The sequence below is a fragment of the Fulmarus glacialis genome, unplaced genomic scaffold (assembly GCF_000690835.1).
Source record: "Fulmarus glacialis isolate BGI_N327 unplaced genomic scaffold, ASM69083v1 scaffold2589, whole genome shotgun sequence".
Classification (NCBI taxonomy): Eukaryota; Metazoa; Chordata; class Aves; order Procellariiformes; family Procellariidae; genus Fulmarus; species Fulmarus glacialis.
This window is the reverse complement of record NW_009232513.1, coordinates 36,634-54,758: the sequence shown is the minus strand read 5'-3', so window position 1 is coordinate 54,758 and position 18,125 is coordinate 36,634. Positions and strand designations below refer to the sequence as shown.

The following is an 18,125-nucleotide window of genomic DNA, read 5'->3' as shown; positions in this document are numbered from 1 at the left end:
AAAAAAAAAAAAAAAAAAAAAAGGGGGGGGGGGCCGGAATCTATTCAGCTTTTCTGATTTCCTAAATAGCTTAAGGTTATGAATGCCAGATAGCTTCCAGCTAGGCATTTACTGCTGTCTTTAACAACCAAAACCTATCAGAAACCTCCTGAGACTAAACACAGAGGAGAGCGCAAAAAGTAGTAATTTTATATTCCAATCCCTGGTAGGAGAAACCTGCTGAAAGAAGGTTAAAGCACTGTAGACTGGTCTCCTTACCATTTCTAACTCAGCAGTTAATTATCGCAGCTTGGCCAGTTCCTTAGCCAACATGTAGCTTCACTGACTTCAGGGCACCCACGAAAGCAGCAGAGCTACCCTGGGACCTCTGCAGCAGCATCCCCCAGCACTAATGTACTTCTGGATAGCGACAGTAAATTAAGAAAAGGGCACAGCTTAGCCATTAAATAGCAACAGGGCCATAAAATAAGACATTTCAGCATCTATATATGATTTTTAGGCTGGTGTCAACTTACAGTGATGCTCCAGTTATTCTGTGGAATAGAAAGTCTGACAGGCTTTATAAGCATGGCTCATTTTTATACGGGAAACATATAAAAATGCTGATGCATTATACTGTTGTATATAAACATGAAAAATAGCAAAGGTAAGCCAGAAAAGGTTTAAGTCCTTCAGAATGTAATAGAAAAAATATCCAGCCATCTTTCTGAGTGATTACAGAAAACTACATCCCTATCAAAGAACTGCGAAAGATAACAAAAAGCTGCTAGGATGGACATGTTCTCTGTTTAATTTAGTAGATTTTGAACGTCATTTCTACCGAGCCATAGTGATTTCATTGCTCTTAAGTTTTAGAGATTTTTTTCCTATACAGACAAGCACAGAAAGGTGTCATGGTTTAACCCTAGCTGGCAACTAAGCCCCACCCAGCCGCTCGCTCACTCCCCCCACAATGGGATAGGGTAAAAGTGAGAAAACTCGTGGGCTGAGATAAAGACGGTTTAATAGGGAAAGCAAAAGCCACACATGCCAGCAAAGCAAACCAAGGAATCCATTCACTGCTCCCCATCGGCAGGCAGGTGTTCAGCCATCCCCAGGAAAGCAGGGCTCCATCCCGCATAACCGTTACTGGGGAAGACAAACGCCATCACTCCAAACATCCCCCCTTCCTCCTTCTTCCCCCAGCTTTATATGCTGAGCGTGATGTCATATGGTATGGAACACCCCATTGGTCAGTTGGAGTCAGCTGTCCCAGCTATGTCCCCTCCCAGCTTCTTGTGCGGCTGGCAGAGCCCAGGAAGCTGAGAAGTCTTTGACCAGTGTAAACACTGCTTATGAATAACTAAAACATCAGTGTGTTACCAACGTTATTCTCATACCAAATCCAAAACACAGCGCTACACCAACCACTAGGAAGAAAACCAACTCTATCCCAGCCGAAACCAGGACAAAAGGGAATGAAATACCTGAAATACATCTCAAAATACCTGAATATAAAAATGCCATATTCTCACATTACACTGCAAACAGTGATGTGTATTACCTCTCTCCCCTCCCCATAATTTAAACATCCATGCCACAACATTTCTTTAACAGAAGGCATGGACCATCCCGGCGCTTCGACTGCAGAAATCTGGGTACAGCTGGGCTGGCAGGCATCTGCACAGAAAAAATACTGTATTGGAAAGGAAGGTTCATTCCTTTCATTGTAACACAATGATGTTCGGTGCCTGGCTTGGCATGGCTGTGAATGATTTTTAAAGGAACTAAGGTCAAGAAAGAATGGGAATTTATTAAAATAAATACATCAGACCTCCTGTTACTTTTACTAGCGAACATGGATGGACAGTGAGGAAGGAACGTGTACACTCTGAGACTACCATCGACTGCAAATTTTTAAAAACTCTAATTTACTCATTAAAACTCAATGGAGACACCTCTGATCAGACTCCTTATCCGTAAGATAAAAAAGGAGGCACAGAAAAACAGTGATCGAGCAACAGGCCACAGTAACGAAGACCACACCACATCCATTGAGGTCACCCGTCCCTCATCCCCACGGCACAGACACGACAACCGGCTACTGCTGCGTGACTGCAGCCTGAAAGTACGGGCAACTGCTCCGCTTCCACTTCTTATCGTTTTAAAGGATTTTCACGGGGGGCTGGCAGCTTTGGTAACTGATTAGTGTATATTACTAAAACAATTCACAGGGCTTCTATAAGCCAGAAGGAGTCATGCTGGGAGATCTGCTTTCTGCTCTAAATATAGCAGCACAAGAAATGAAATCCAAGTGCCAGATTTCAGTGGGATTTCCCAGGGTGAAATGCATTGTACACATGGCTCATTAGAGACCTTTAAAACAAAAACAAGAACTACAGATTGCACCAGTGTATTCCCTTCCCGGTACTGTTTCTGAAAACATTTTGGATGAACGGTGGTCATTTCCCTACCATGAATCTCATCATCTCTCTACACTTGTTTTCAGTAAGCATTTCAGCCAGCTCATCCAATACGAACATCAGTGACAACTGTGACCGAGCAGTGAATTTAGCCATTTAACTTCACATTTCTTACTGAATGGATTAATTTTAAGAACAGGAAAACATGAAATGAGGAAAAGAAAAGAAAGAAATGAATACAAGAGATTAATTTACTCTCATTTACTGGGGTTCATGTATAATTGTCCACCATTTCAGGCTCCTGCGCTGTTCCCAAAGCTGGGAGCCTGCTTCTGTAAGACTTCGGAGCACAGATTTGTAGTTGTTGGCAGCTATTTCTATCCACACAGCTCTCTTGGGTTCTTGTCTGTGTTTTGTACTGCATAAATTCTCACAATATCTATGTATTTGTTTTAAACTGACAAACTTAATAGGTGAGTGAAATCCATTTAAGGTGTCACCCTCTAGATTATTACCAATCCAAAGCACCAGTCTCTTTCGTTCCCGGGGGGGGTGGTGTGTGTCAAAAAACAATCCCCCCCCAACCAGGACACACTCTTCTTTCCAAGTGCCCAGATACTGTCTGTATTTCAAACTCTAAAACCCTTTCCTTTGCAGCCTGCCTTCCGGAGCTGTACGCTGCCAGCCTGTTCTTCTCTCACTTATACCTGTGCAACCCAGAAGCGATGCAATGGATTTACACCCCTGTAAGAGTCATCCATCAAACGACTGGCTACTCCATGTTTATTTAGCATACTCTCCAGGGAAAAGGGAATTAACTGCCTCCCCAGTCCCAGGCTCTGACCTCACCTGCAGAACAGATTTTCCCCCAAAGCATAAAGCCCTTCCCTCGTGCAGACTGCTCCTGTACAGGAGTATTTTAATGCCTTCCATTTTGGTGAGTGGAAATTTCTTATGAGTTACAGTGAGTTGCTCTGGCTGGTACCTGGGAGGATGGGAAACACGATGGGAAACGTGACCACGGCGCTGCTCCCGTGGGCGATGGAGCACAGGATGCCCCGGCTCCGCTGCCTCGCAGGGCTCCCGACACTGCAAGCACAGCGGTGGCACCGGGGTCTATTACCGGCCTCAGTCTCCCCTTACAGAGAATTGCTATTTTAGCCCTGAATACGTAAAAGCTCCTCATTCTCAGCTCAAAGAAAAGAGGACTGACAAGGCAAACTGTTCTGCAGAAAAGCTTCCTATCAGAAGAAAGATGCAATGGCAATAAATGCAGCTCCACTGGGAAGAAGAAAGGAATTAAACACATCTGCCTTCTAACATACAGGGTTTTTCTTGGGCAACATATGAGACTGAATAATTTATAATACTAACAAAGACAAATATCTTTGGTCAATAGATCTTGACAAGTAACTTCAAATAAAGATGAAATTTGTCTTCGAATCTATACCTGCTGGTGAACTGAATCATTCTGCCTTCTAGACAATGCAGTTTTCTATAAAACCACAGCAGAATTGCTGAGATCCACCCAATCTTCCTACAACCCAGCCATCAGCTGCTCAGGCTAAGGTTCCTTCCCTTCACAAGATCCAAGGCTTTGCTGCAAACTTTCTATCAGTCTCTGTTGATGACTTCTCTCCGTAAATAAGTGCTTGATTCAGAAGTGGTTTGTGTGCACAAATATATAATTAGCAGGAATTTCCTTTCTAGTGTGCAGGGGAAGTAAAGACTGTAAAAGGTATTTGATTTCCTAGTTTCCCAAAACAAAATTCTTTAATGTCTTGTTTTAAAAGATTAAGTATTTGTTGTCAGAAACAATACCACCCTACTAAATAATGTGAATCAAAATCAGCACCTACACACGTCTATATGACTTGCACCTACACAAAATACAAGTATTTCAGGGCTCTGCATACAGAACTAAGGCACTTTTTTTTTTTCCTAAAATGAAGAGATGCACTTTGCCAAGCATGTTTGCTTGCTAAGAAATAACAGAGGCAGGTCCATGTTTTCATGTATTTAACTGTAGCTACAACTTCAAAAAACATGACAAATCTACTGCTGACAAACAATGACATTTCCATTTCAGACTCACCTGTAGCCCTCTGAGAGGTCACTCTGAAAGATTTCAGTCCATCTAGACATTTTATATGTTTCAGTGTACATTAAAGAGAACCTTCAAGATAATAAAAAGCAGAAATCAGAAGCATATTCCTGCTACTTGTGTGATACAAGGCATTAATGAACAATGCAAGAACACAGGAAAGCAGAATGCTCGTGTTTTTCAACATCGGTATCTTCAGCAGAGAGAATAAACAGTAGAAAATGGCCCTGTCTGCTGCTACAACATACACTTTTATTTTTGTCATGCCTGTTTTCAGATCTGTAATACAAGAAAGGATTTTAATAGAGCCAAAGGGTGCAATCAGAGCGACTGCTGCCAGAAGCAGCACGGAAACGCTGATAGTCATAATTAGGCAGAATGTGTAATTGAAGTGCCGCACGCTTGAGTCTGAGGTGGAGGCTGTAACGCGCGGTGCTGCGCTCCTCCCCAGACACGGCACCCGCAGGCTCCCATCAGACCCTCTGGCCACAGCTCACCTCTCTGCACCAAATGGGCACCGCGGCACCTTGGCGAGAGGAGCAGGACTGGTTCCTAACACCCGTGCCACAGATGGGTGGTTTATAAAACGCCATGCCTGCTTTAGGGGCACACTCCATGCACCAGGGGCAAGGTGCTGGCAAGCATCCTAGAAAAGGTTGCCCAAGCCCATACTGCCATGTCGACACCAACCGCCAAACTATAAACAGTTTGTCATGAGAAAGATCCACTTCTTGCAGCAACGAAGACTATGCCTGTGGCCCTGGAGCCCTGTACAGATGCAGGAGCAGGGAGATGTCCGAGATGTTCCCAACCCCAGAGGCAGTGCCTGTGCTCAGCCCTGCACACCTCGAGCTGGCAGAGACCCTCTCCGGTGCTTCGCAGGACATACTAGGTCAAAAGGCTTGTCATTTTTTTCTAGAATAACCAAAATACCACTGGAAGTCAGCAAGAACTGTACAAAACCAGAAACCCGTGATGGAAATGAGACCACCAGGAGGACTTGGGCAAGACACATGCACCTGCCCCCCCTGCGCCCGTCGGCGGGGGACACCGTCACGCAGCACGCCAGCTCGGGACTGTGCCCTTGGACTTCTCATAAACACACCACAAGCCAGGCTTTTGAGTAATTAAACTTTAATTTTAGCTGGTTAACCCACACTGAAGAATCATTTATGAAGACCCTCAGTTACCTTAATTGCATAAGGATAAAATAATTTTCAGGGACCCCGTGTGTGGGAGTAAACTTTTCAGGTTTGGGGTTTTTTTCTCCTTTTCTTGTGGTGGGGTGGAAACTCTAAAGACTTCAATTAGAAGCAATTACTGGAGATGTAGAGGCTTCTCTGAGGTTAAGCCGCCCTTCATTTTCTCAAGAGAAGCCTTTAATTAAATGCAAATAATCACAAATTTCATAAAGCAGATTGCCATAATTTCACTATTAGTTACCGGATCTCATTTAAAAAGGAAAGAGATGGGCAGTAGTGCTGGGCGGACGCGAAGTAATGAGAACTCAAGAGGTCAAGGCTGAATTACCTGCGTAAATCTATTCCTCTTCTATAAATCTGTCTGCAACCACATCATTTCATTGTTAACAGGTTGTCCTTCATGCAAGTGCATTGGAGTGTAGTCCCATAGAAACTCGGGCCTCAACAGAAATAATTACCTCAGTCCATCTTACTGTTGACCACGGCAGCGAAGGCAGGATGGGTAATGGGGAAGATGTAATTGAAGTGGAAATGACCAGAACTAAAATGCAAGCTATGATGAATTCAAGTGGCATATTCAAGCTCATCTCCACAGCAGAGCTCTGGAAGAACAGGCACATGAAATGGCAGCAAGTATTTTAAACACATCTATCAAATCAGGTATGGTAGCGTGTAAGCAGAGAAGAGATAATATAGTATCTGCAGGAGGGGAGGGGAAGGACAGACTCCACACAACCACAGGTCTGTTATTCTGTCCTTAAAACCGTCAGTCTTTAGAGCAGACAATCACAGAAGGTAAATAAAGTAAATGCATGCAGAGAGAATGCATAAAGTAAAAGCTGCAGAGAGAATATGCCACTTTTTTCTTACTCCTTTTGTTTAGTCAAACACAAGCTTATCATAGCTAATGGGCAGCAGTTAGCCCGCACGCTGGGGCTTCACCCAAAGAAGGTGAAGGTTTCTCCTGCTCAGTCCTTTGCGCTTTGCACAGACATTTACAGTGTAAGAGAGAGCCGCCTCCATCCCCTTTCCACAGCTTATGCTACAACCCAAGATGCAAAACAGCAGGGGTTCAGGACCAAACACCAAGAAACATTTTAAGGAGCAGCTTTCTGAAAAGCTGATGGCTTTGCAGTTCCAGGACAAGTTGAAAGAGGCATGGTGGCTACTCCAAGCAGCACCTCAGCCTTCAGGCAACCACGCAGAAGAGGTGCTTCAGAAGAATTAGATTTTGTTATAGCAATGCCTGCTACGTTTTCAAAGCTGAGAAGGTCATTGCTCTCTGCCATGCAGAGAGTTCAGGAGGGATGTCAGGAAGCTCAGAAGGAAAAAAAGCGCAAGGAACAAGAGAAGCAGCAGTGGAAAACCTACTCTGTGGCTCAGCTTGGCATGTCATTTCTGTGTGGATTCTCAAATTAAATAATTTCTCCTACTGTACTGTGAGAATATGGGGAGGGATCAGCCTGTAAGCTATTCAGAGGACTAACTGATTATTGGCATTTTAGCAGCGAGCTTGTTTTTTGTTCTTTCGCACATTTATAATAATACCTTTTTCATGTTCTCTAAGAGACAAATCTCTCTCTGCTTCAGAACTGCTAGTCTGAAGATCTTTTGTTGGCACCGAGACGAATGCTAATGTGAAATATCTTATTTCTTCAGATGAAAGAGAAGCTGAGAACAATCCCCTCTGGAGGGAGGTGGCAGAAGGCGGGATCTGGGATCAAGAGTTTATGACTCACCCCCCGCACAGCCCACCCATGCCCTCCTCCCTGTTCGCTGGGTCCTGCTGCTATCCCACAGTGGAGCAGCTCCTCCCGGTTGGCTAATGCTTCCCATCGCACTCCCCGCAGCACAGCGGGGATTTGGGGCACCAGATGGGACACGGTTCACACGCAGAAACACCTGGAAATGAAGCATTTTGCCAGAGACCAAATGCTCAACCTCACATCACAAACCACCCAAATCCCTGCTACTCTCCTCCCTTCTCCATCTATTTTGGTCCCTGTGTTCTTGGAGGGGCCAAACAAACCATAATGTATTTTTAATGCAGCGATATATTTTCCTGCTGTGGAGATATGCAGGAGACTGGCTATTGAGCCTCGACAGCATGGCCCATACAGCAAATCTGCCAGATGATGTTTTGCCTGTACGCATGCACTGAACTGCAAGTATGAGGAGAGGGGTGTTGCTGAGTTTCCGACAGCTGCCTTCAAATCAGTAGTAGTACTAACCAAGAGATGCTGGGTACCTGATTCCAGGGCTAAATTCTTGGCTGTCCAGTAGGAAAACAGCACCAATAAAAGCTTTTTCTGCTATGGGGACATTTATAATATCTCTCACTCCTGTTGAGTAGTAAGTACAGAGCTTATGCAGCAGCTTCTTCCACAGTAGGGATACTAATAAGTAAGATCGCTTTCTTCTGCCTCTGAAAAATACAGAAACTAAGTATGTTTGAGATATTCCGTCTCCTGGACACGTATTTCTGTCCAGATGGCTTGAATATGAACAATGGCTTAGAAAGAATTGAGAAGTGAGAGCTGGAAGCCTTTCCATCGAGATGGAAGCATAATCATGTAAGCCTCAATTCTCCACGAAACCCAACCCAAAATATTTGAGGGAAAAGAGCCACATGCCGTCGTAACACTCTGTACACCACAGGCTGCCTTGTGCAATAGTTAAAGAAAAGCCTAAATTCATAGAATCATAGAATCATTAAGGTTGGAAAAGACCTCTAAGATCATCGAGTCCAACCATCAACCCAACACCACCATGTCCACTAAACCATGTCCCTAAGCGCCTCATCTACACGTCTTTTAAATACTTCCAGGGATGGTGACTCCACCACTTCCCTGGGCAGCCTGTTCCAAGGCCTGACCACTCTGTCAGTAAAGAAATTTTTCCTAATGTCCAGTCTAAACCTCCCTTGGCGCAACTTGAGGCCATTTCCTCTCGTCCTATCGCTGGTTACTTGGGAGAAGAGACCAACCCCCACCTCGCTACAACCTCCTTTCAGGTAGTTGTAGAGCGCGATGAGGTCTCCCTTCAGCCTCCTCTTCTCCAGGCTAAACAGCCCCAGCTCCCTCAGCCGCTCCTCATCAGACTTGTGCTCCAGGCCCTTCCCCAGCTTCGTTGCCCTTCTCTGGACACGCTCCAGCACCTCAATGTCCTTCCTGTAGGGAGGGGCCCAAAACTGAACACAGTATTCGAGGTGCAAATTATTGCAGTGCAGCATATCCAGCTTGGTTTAGGGGTACTCCTGGAAGACTTATTATTTCACTACTTCCTTTGCTCCCACGACATATCTGTAGGCACATCCAATACCATGACAGGCCTCTGAAAAACTCAATGGTTCAGCATTTTTTTCAGCAGAGAGTAGAGACAATGAGGTAAGAACATGGGGTCCTTTCGTCGCTTTTTGGTAACAAGGACGATGAAAGCCTTATGAGCTTATGCTGGCTGAGAAAATGTGGTATTAGGATAATAAAAATGAAATATTATCAGAAACTGAGTTTTCAATGGTGTAGCACTAGAAGAAACTGATGCATTGTAACTCAGCAAGTCATCAGTACCAAATGCTTGACGCTGGAGGATGCAACAATGAAGGGGTCAAACTTGTAATAACGTCATGCAATATCCTATTAAAACTGACTATATTATTCTAAACTCCAAAGGAGTGAAGGCAAAAAAGTACTATAGGTATTTTTAAAAAAGATAAGTAATCCCAATTGCTTTTCATACAGAAACAGAAACTCTCTAGGAATGAAATTCAGATCTCTAAAAAGAGTAAAAGAAACCCATAACACATTTTTTCGTCAATCCAGGCGGAAGGAAATTAGAACTTACTGTAAAAAATCTGCAAATAAAAAGCGTTACGGTGAAGGGGTTGATCCACTGATGTCAATGCCAAGATTCCTACTAAATTGCAGGAGGTGAGGATTTCACCCGTAGAAACTTCTTCACTTAATAGTACAGTCACTCACAGTATTGCTGGTCTTGTCAGACCTCTACAAGATTAACATCTTTCTATCAGAAGATGCAGTCCATGTGAATGAGGAAAGAAGGGAAATACACAAAGCTCTCTGGTCATGCAAGCAGTCTCAAAACAATTACTTGTTTTATAAATAGAGCAACATGAATTAGGATGGAAAAGCGCACAATTTTGTATGCATGTGTGCGCGAGGGAGAGATACAGAAAAAAAAGAACTTCACTCGTTCCTCAATAAGGATATAGTAATATTAATTCTAACTCTAAACAATTTTAGCTGACTGATTACAGTTGCACTACAAAGCAGAAGCTGAAAAACAGATCAGATTTCTTTCCCATGTTGGCCTTACCATTGCGTCTAAAGAGACCCCAGAGAAATCATGAAAAAGGAATATAAACTGCACAGTCATTTTATTCTGAGGCAATTTTTAATTTAAAAAAAATTTAGAACAAAGTCTATTCCTTTAAATCATTAATAAAAGAATCCTGCCTGTTAGGGCAATGAGCTTTCCTAACTCTAATCCATGTTTACTGCTGTGTTATTACCCTATTGTTTTCCTGTAATTAAAATGTGGCAGGTAGTTTACACACAAGAGGGAGTAATTGTATTGGAAATAACTGTTCATAACCAAATTTTAAAAGCTCATTTTTCTTATCAACTTTTAATAAAGCAAGCAAGAAAATAATGATATTTAGCATTTGTGCCACCTACAGCAGCATTTTGTCTAAATTGCTAACATTTCATTCAGCGATGCTAAAACATACCCCTTCAGCTATGAATGCAGCCTGCAGCAAAAAAAAGGAAAAATCTGAACAATCACAGCCATTTGTTCCCGTTCAATTGAAATAATAAAATATGGTTGAACCTCATGCTAAAGCACCCAAACCTTCAAAAAACCTTGCGTGGTTCTGGAAGGAGAACAGTTTGTGTGTGCTGCGGTTAGGGAGCACCCCAATCTCAGCCTGACCAGGCCTGGAAGGGAAGATCCCCCTTCTCTGCATCCTAAGGAAGATGGAATGAGGCGGGTCGTTGCCTGCCATTTCCACATTGCATTTCCTCAAAGGTGCACACATAGAAGGCACAAACAGTCTGCATGGATTTGCACAGATCTGGAAGCAACACATGCTCTCCTGGCTTGGAGGAAGACGTTAACTTTGGCCCATGAAGGGCCTCCTGAATACCAAAGTTGCAGAATATTTTCCTTACAAAGACTATCCTGGAGCCTTCATTTTGGATGATTCTTAGAAGATAGTTCTCCAGGAATTTCAAGCCTTGCAAGCTGACTGACTAGAGGAAAAATATTATTTATTACTTCTTACAGTCTGGTAGTACCTGCCAATATATAGGACTACTACTATAGGATGCCATATGCAAACAGCTTCCATCCCAAAGAGCATACAATCCAAAACACACAAACAGGCAGCTATGGATAGAAACACCAGGGAAGGGCAAAGGAGAAGCAAAGGATCCTCAGTGGTCTGATGGGCAGACAAGCAGGTGGACATTTGCCATTGAAATGCAGCCGCAAGAGGACACAGTTCTCGTCTCTCCTGTTTAGAGGTTCTCCTGCTGCCTAAGAGGCAATAAAGGGGTACTAACGGTAATGCTTTAGACTCCTAACACTGTTTAAAATACAGGGCATTGTATGTTAACCTTGTGGAAAGAGGTCAATGCACTGTCACTGCCCATTACCCGAGCCTTCTGAACCTTGTGCTGTTTAAAATGATGATATTGGTTTGCTGTGTTTATGTAGGCACATCTTTTGTTGTAATATTCAGAAACTAATACAACAGGAAGCTTTTAAAAAATGGATTAAGTTCACTAGTAATAGCTGAAATAGAGATCCCCAGCACATCACAGGCATACAGCATAAAAGATGCATGTGCTTATATACACAGTCATGGGCAATCCTACTGCTAAAGAGCTACATCACTGGATGCTAGTGCAGGTGGACCATAAAGAGGAAGGTCATTAAGAGCTCTAGTTCCAGCCCTGTAATTAGATTGGCACCTACAAACCCTTGTGGGGGCTGTGCCGGCCCCAGCTGAGCTCTGCACAGCTCGAGGTTGAGCCCTCCACCACGCAGGCGTGACAGCAGGATATAGCCCAAGCCTGCGCTGGACCTGCAGACTGAGCGGCTGAGTCACGTACACAGCCCGCAGGCATTTTTCTCCCCAAACACAATATGTGCAAACCACGTATTTTTACCAGGCTTGTCCAAGATCTGAATGAAGCGGAGTTCCCTCTACCTATACATCATCGGAAAGTTGAGTGCTGGATGGTGGTTTCTACCTCAATTAGTTTAGGCCACCTTCAGGGTGCATTTGGGCTTTAACCCAAATTGGTGGCTTTGGTCCAGATTCATTCCGTGGTTTGGCTTAAAACTCAAAGTAAGGTTTAGAGGCAGCAACCTTCGCAGAGCTTCCCACAGTCCCAGAGCAGGGCAGCGCTGATGTAAATGAACTGCATAAATGGACCTGGCTACGGGAACCAGCCGTGGGACAGGCAGATGATATTTGAGGTCTCCTCCAGGCCTGTTTTTCATACAGCCTGTGCCTGATAAAGGCATTTAAAACAAATTGAGGATCAAATACTACATGAGACCTGAATGACTGCGCCAGAGGATAGACCAGCCAGTGACCAACTGGCCCCACGTGAACGTGACACCGCTTTGACAGCCCCGTATGAAAAGCAATAGCCACACATATATTTGTTTAAGCCTTGAACGTTCAGATAAAAACAAAACCTAGAATAAGTTAGTGATGCCTTGCTTATTAAAAGCCATGGATTGGAAGCTTACAGTTTGATTTTACAGGAGTTGTCTCCTGGAGCAGAAGCCGGTGGGGCATGCAGAGGAGAGAAAAAGAGAGGAGTTCAGGGCTTGACGTGGAAGTGCAGTGGATGGGTACTGCTACAACGTGCATGAGAAGGTGGTTTATTCTTCCCTGAGATTGTCTTGCTTCATCTCCTCCTCCGTTCTCCACTGCCCATTATCAGCATTTAAAACACCCCCGAGTTTTCTTGAGCAGGTTTGCTGCGCTCATTAAAATACTGTGAGCACTTATTGGCTATAATGAGCACTCATTAAATTCTGGTAAGTGCCAGGACTGTCCTGTGGAGTTGAACAGACTCAGGTTCTGGGAGGAGAGCTCAGGGATGGGAAGATACTGTAAATACTACATTTTCCACAAGGACAGAACTACAAACTTACCCCTCCTTTTTTGTTCTGCAAGCGCTGGGGTAACTCAGACCCGCTAAGCAGCAGCTATTGCTTACTGAGTACTCGAATCATTCCCCCGCCCCAGAAGGACTCTCAGCTCCTCTTACCAGAAGAGGAACAAATGAAAGATTTTCTGTATTTGCATCTCCTCATTTGAAAATTTTCCTACATTTGTTATTTAGAGATAAAAGTCTGCCTCTAAAAATTCACTTAGCAAAGTGGTTTTCTCAGCCTCAGGGAACGGTGCAGGAGGGATTGCAGAGCAGGATCCAAAGCAGCTGGCGAGGCTACAGGAGCAGCAGGAGATCAGGAGATGAATGGGTGCATAGCGGGGCAAGGATCACATTTTACGTGCTCTGTTCTTATATTTTTTTCCAATTGGCTGTGTCAGAGACACACACCCTGACTAGTGTGGCCATGCCTATAACCATAAAGCAGTTCCCGCTGCAGGATTCAGTGCTACCATCTGTGTTTTTATCACCAAAAGCTGTTCATCGTCTACTAACATTACAAGATAAGAATTAACTAAAACCATATACAAATATACTTTACCCTGGACTAATCCCCAGAGAGTCACAGAGGGTAAGTGACTATTTAAGGAAACTGAATCAGACAAGAGCTTGAAGATCAGCGCATCCCCAGAAAAGTCAGTGTATAGCCTAGTGGGGTGGAGAGAGCTGCTGAAAGGGGGAGGTTTCTGTAAGTATCCCTAGGAGAGGACCCTTCTGCAGATGGCCTGCAAAATGCAATGCATCAGGAGCAGCCTGTGAGGGAGAAAGGAGCAGAGAAGTTCACCCAGCTTCCCAAGCAGCTTGTAGAGAGTAGACTGACCACCACTGAATAGCAGAAAGCATGGGACTGATATATCAAGATTATGTTACTCTAAAGAAATAAAGTTGCATTCCTGAAAAGTGGGAATCTGAAATCCTATTATTTTGTGCTTGGACTGATACCCACACCACTGCCTGTGTAATCAGCATATGATCAAGTCTTCCATCACCTCAGAAATATCTGCTTTTCAACTACATTCATCTAAAGACCACAGTTCAGCACAAAATATGTATCGAAATGGCATCAATTTCCCAAGATTAAATAACTGGTCTGGTTAAGCATTAATTGCTCCAGTTTGGCTCACTCTTCACCCACTCACAGGAGCTTTTTGTGGATTACTGCTTTATAATTGCTTGCTCCCTAAGCACACATGCATTGCAATCTCCTGCACACCTTGACAGCATCCTGGTTAGAGAAAATGAATACTACATGTTCCCCTGACACAGCATTCTGTCTGCTGGATACACTAAGTCAGAGATTGTTTACTCAACTTCTCATGGCCCATTAATGGCATAATGTTGGACACAGCTGTTCAGGGCTTCACAAGACCGAAGCAGAGAAAGAAATGCTGGGAGACTTCAAACACGCTGCTCACATCAGAGCCTGGCTGGGAGAGTCCTTGAAAGTAGCCTTACAGCTCTCTCATGAAGTAAATCCAGGATTAAAGCCTCAAACTTAGTTTCTCCTGAAGACTCAAATGATCTTAAAACAACTCCATCTGACCAAGGTGGCAATGACTGCTTTGAAGAAGAGGAGACCAATCATTTCATTTTCACTCTGCTTGGCCAAATTATCTACTGAAAAACTAGGACCTGCCACATATAAAGGCTCACTAGCCCTGGAAGTGGGGTGTGCCTGGCTCGTCATGTCCTGACTTTCAGTGCGTTTGAGCAGGAGAGGTGAAGCTCACCCTGTTAAAAGCAATTCAAGGTCAAGGCACCCCTTACGATCTCAAAAAGCATTTGAACAGAGTTCAAGTGATGCACAGAGCGCTCCATGCCCAGAAGGTACCGTCTGCCCCAGTGCAATCTACCTGCTGGTACAGCTGCCCAGAATTTTTCTAGGGGCTTCTGGAAAGCTAAGCCTGGCCAGGGGGTCTGTGCAGCAAGGGAGTGCTGCTGGCAGGACTGATGTGCACCTACCACAGCACAACGCAGATAAAGATATGCTCCACCTAAATACCAGATCCAGAGAGCCACTCTGGAAATTTTTTCTTTTCTTCATGAAGCTTCTGGAACCACATCATTACGGAACAACACGAATTTTCCCTAAGAAAAAGGCAAATCAAGTTTCTCGACTTCCCAGTCACGGAGAAAAGCAGAAAAAGTGTAAGAGAAAGGCTCAAACCCATTCCCACACCCCAGTTCAAAATAACCTATTTCATTAATTTTAAAACACTTCATAATTCGAAATTGGGGGAGCGTGGCGTATATTGTTTACATATATACATGTATATATATAGCAGGTAGGAGGAACATGATTTGCAACGCTGAGCTGATTCCTCAGCTTGGCAATACTGCAGACATCTCCAGCAGAAAAAGAGGTTCATTGGGTAAATTTGTTCCTCTCTGTAGTAACGGCTATCCATGGCAACTAAAACACCCTGTTATTGAAGCTGTATCTGAATTCATGCTCAGAGGAAAGACCATCACCCTCCCTCATCTTCCCCAGACCTTTCAGGGTAACCCCTACTTACAATTGTGAAGTTCATAACCTTCAGAATCCAGATGGTCATAGCAAGGTTCACCAGGATTAAAATCATTAGGAGCAGCACAAAGAAATAGAGGCATCTCTTCCTCCAGCCATAAATCCCCACTTTGTATACCTGGGGTCCTTCTGAGGTCTGCATGGTGCTCCGGTGCGCGTACTGTTCCTGAGGCATCTGAAATGATCACAAAGAAATAACCACGTGTATTAAGTGGCAAGAAAAAGCCGATGATAAAAACTGCTTGTGCCTGTGCCTCTTAGGGGGCTTTGTTTTTCTTTTTCAGAATTTACCAGCTGGCCAGCGTCTCTTTTGATATCTTGGTTCTGCATTATTTTTCTTTCTGCTTACTGTATGCACTAACATACTAACATACCAAAAGAGAATTTTGTTTGTTACATGTATATATATATTCATAAATACACATAAGCACACTGTCTAAAGGTATCCTACCGAGATCACTCTCGAGTTACTCTCTTCACTGCCCCAGGTTTTGCAAGGCAGGCACTCCAGGGCCTCTAAGGATTCTGAGGGGAAAATTTTGCATGCGTTTGGTAAAAGCGGTTGAGTTCAGCAGTTTGTTTTGAAGATGCAATATTACTTCTCAGAGGCTTTAATTTTAAAAAAACCCCAACAACTTCAAATAAAATCACTCCTTCCAGTCAAAGAGAAAAGGCAAAGGGGAAATGTTTGTCTTTCTCCCTTCCCGCACTCCAATCCTTCTTAACCGAGTAAACCTGAAGCACAAAGTTCTCCAGCTGCCACATCCGTAACAAATTATCCCCAAATATCTATGGTTTAACAAGGACTCTGACACCCTGGGTGGGCATGGCACGCTAGGACAACACCGGGGGCCAAAACCAAGGAAAGAGGGAAGGAAGGAAAGCTGGTGCTGAGGCAAGCAGTGCGGCAGCATCCCCAGGAAGAACTCCTTTACAGGCCCCCGTGGCGAGCACCGTCCCCGCTCCTACACCCCAGTACCCGGCTGGCTCCGGGCAGTCGGGGGTCTGGCTGCCCATCCCGTGGGTGCTTTTAAATGGCATTGCAACCAGCTGGCACGGGGGTCCGGAACACAGCCACTGCACAACGGCTGTGTGCGAACCCCGATCACGGGGTGGTGATGGCGGAGGTATTTCGTGCCGCACAAATGAAAGCATTCACGTTCTCGCCCTTCACATTCGGGGTGCAGAAAGCCCCTTTCATGGGCTTCCCCCAGGGACCAGTTTCTTATGTTTTCAGACTTCTTTGACGCACAGACTGATGATAACATATCATCTCTAATAACACATAGTTTGCGGAATGTTTTGCATTTTAGATTCTAGACAAATAAACCACCACCAAACGCGTTCTTGCACTATTGATTCAACACCACGGGCTTCTTCCTCGGGGTATCTGGCATCGACGTTTGTATTCAGTGAATTACAAAATTCACATAACAGGAGGAAACAATGCGAGTTCCTCTCTGTGGGAGTGTGATCCGCGAGGGCAGAATGAGACAATGGTAGAAACTAGATGCTCGTTGATAGCAGCTTATGTTTGTTTACCATTAGTTTCCTGTTTTTTTCCTTCCTTTTTTGCTAATGGCTTCATACTCCAGCATCTAATAAAATACAGCGTACAGTTGGCGGTGGTGCAGAGCCCATAGCAGGCTGATGCAAGGCGAGTTTCTTCATGGCATAACTTTTATTCCCGTAGCATTGTACCAGGGTGAAGTTGACACTTTATCTTTGCTGCTCCAGTGCTGAAGCCCACACATGTGAGGCAAGGGCTGCCTGAAGAACCAGTTACCTTTTTTTTACCTTTCACTGCTCCAGAAGTCGCTAAGACCTGTGTTTTCTAACTCTGCCTCGTGTTGTCACCTGCAGCGTAGGGCATCATCCATCTCTCCCTTCCTCCACGAGCCTTCACCCCTCACCCAGGCTGAAACACAGTCTCAGGTGCCAAATAAATCCATTCAGGCCCTAAATTCTTTCCAGACCAGAGGCATTGACACCTCTCCCGATCTGAACCGATAAAGCAAAGCCGACTTAGTGACATATTCAGGAAGGCTGTGTTTAGCCCAGGGGGGCTGCTGTGCTCGCACCCCTGCCCTCACCCCAACAGCGGTGCTCCTCTGGATGGTGGAAGTGCCCGTCTCCACCTCCTCTAATGTCAGCAGCCTGTTAACCTCCCACACTCAAAATTCACAACAGTGGCTGAAAACCGGAAAATTTTTAAAAAATAATAACAAATGAGGCACTCCTATCATTTTCCTCTCAGGTTTCTGAACCATCGCATTTTTAAGCATCTTTTCCCCTTATACGCTTGAGGGCTACAGTCCACCCAGGAGAAAAAGCAGGTCAGACGTGCAACAGTGAGGTGCTGCAAATGACACCCACAAGAGGAGACCCCAGGCACCATCGCTGCCCACTCGCAGGCAGCTGCCAGGCTGAGCTCCCTCCTTTCGAACGAAGGTGCTGCCTGCACTCACTAAACTAAAACTAGAACAAGGCGAGCTTCAGCCAGCCCGTCCACGCCTCCAAGCCCGCCTGCTTTTTCCAGCTTTCTCAGCCGGTCTAAAAAAAGGATCTCACATCCCCCCCCAAACCGTGCCTCATTTACAACCTCAGACCACCCCAGCCCCAGCTAATGCTGTGAAGATCTGCAGTGTCAATTAGTGCAGATTGCAGATGGTC

General features: G+C 44.6%; 1 protein-coding gene across 1 annotated transcript in view; it reads right to left on the bottom strand.

Moving 5' to 3' along the window:
- Window positions 1–15,627, bottom strand: part of SGCD (sarcoglycan, delta (35kDa dystrophin-associated glycoprotein)) — a 132,176-nt gene extending 116,549 nt beyond the window's left edge. The window contains exon 1 of the mRNA XM_009584918.1: window positions 15,442–15,627. Coding sequence (XP_009583213.1) covers window positions 15,442–15,627 — 186 coding nt within the window. The remainder of the gene's footprint in view (window positions 1–15,441) is intronic.
- Window positions 15,628–18,125: the final 2,498 nt, after the last annotated feature.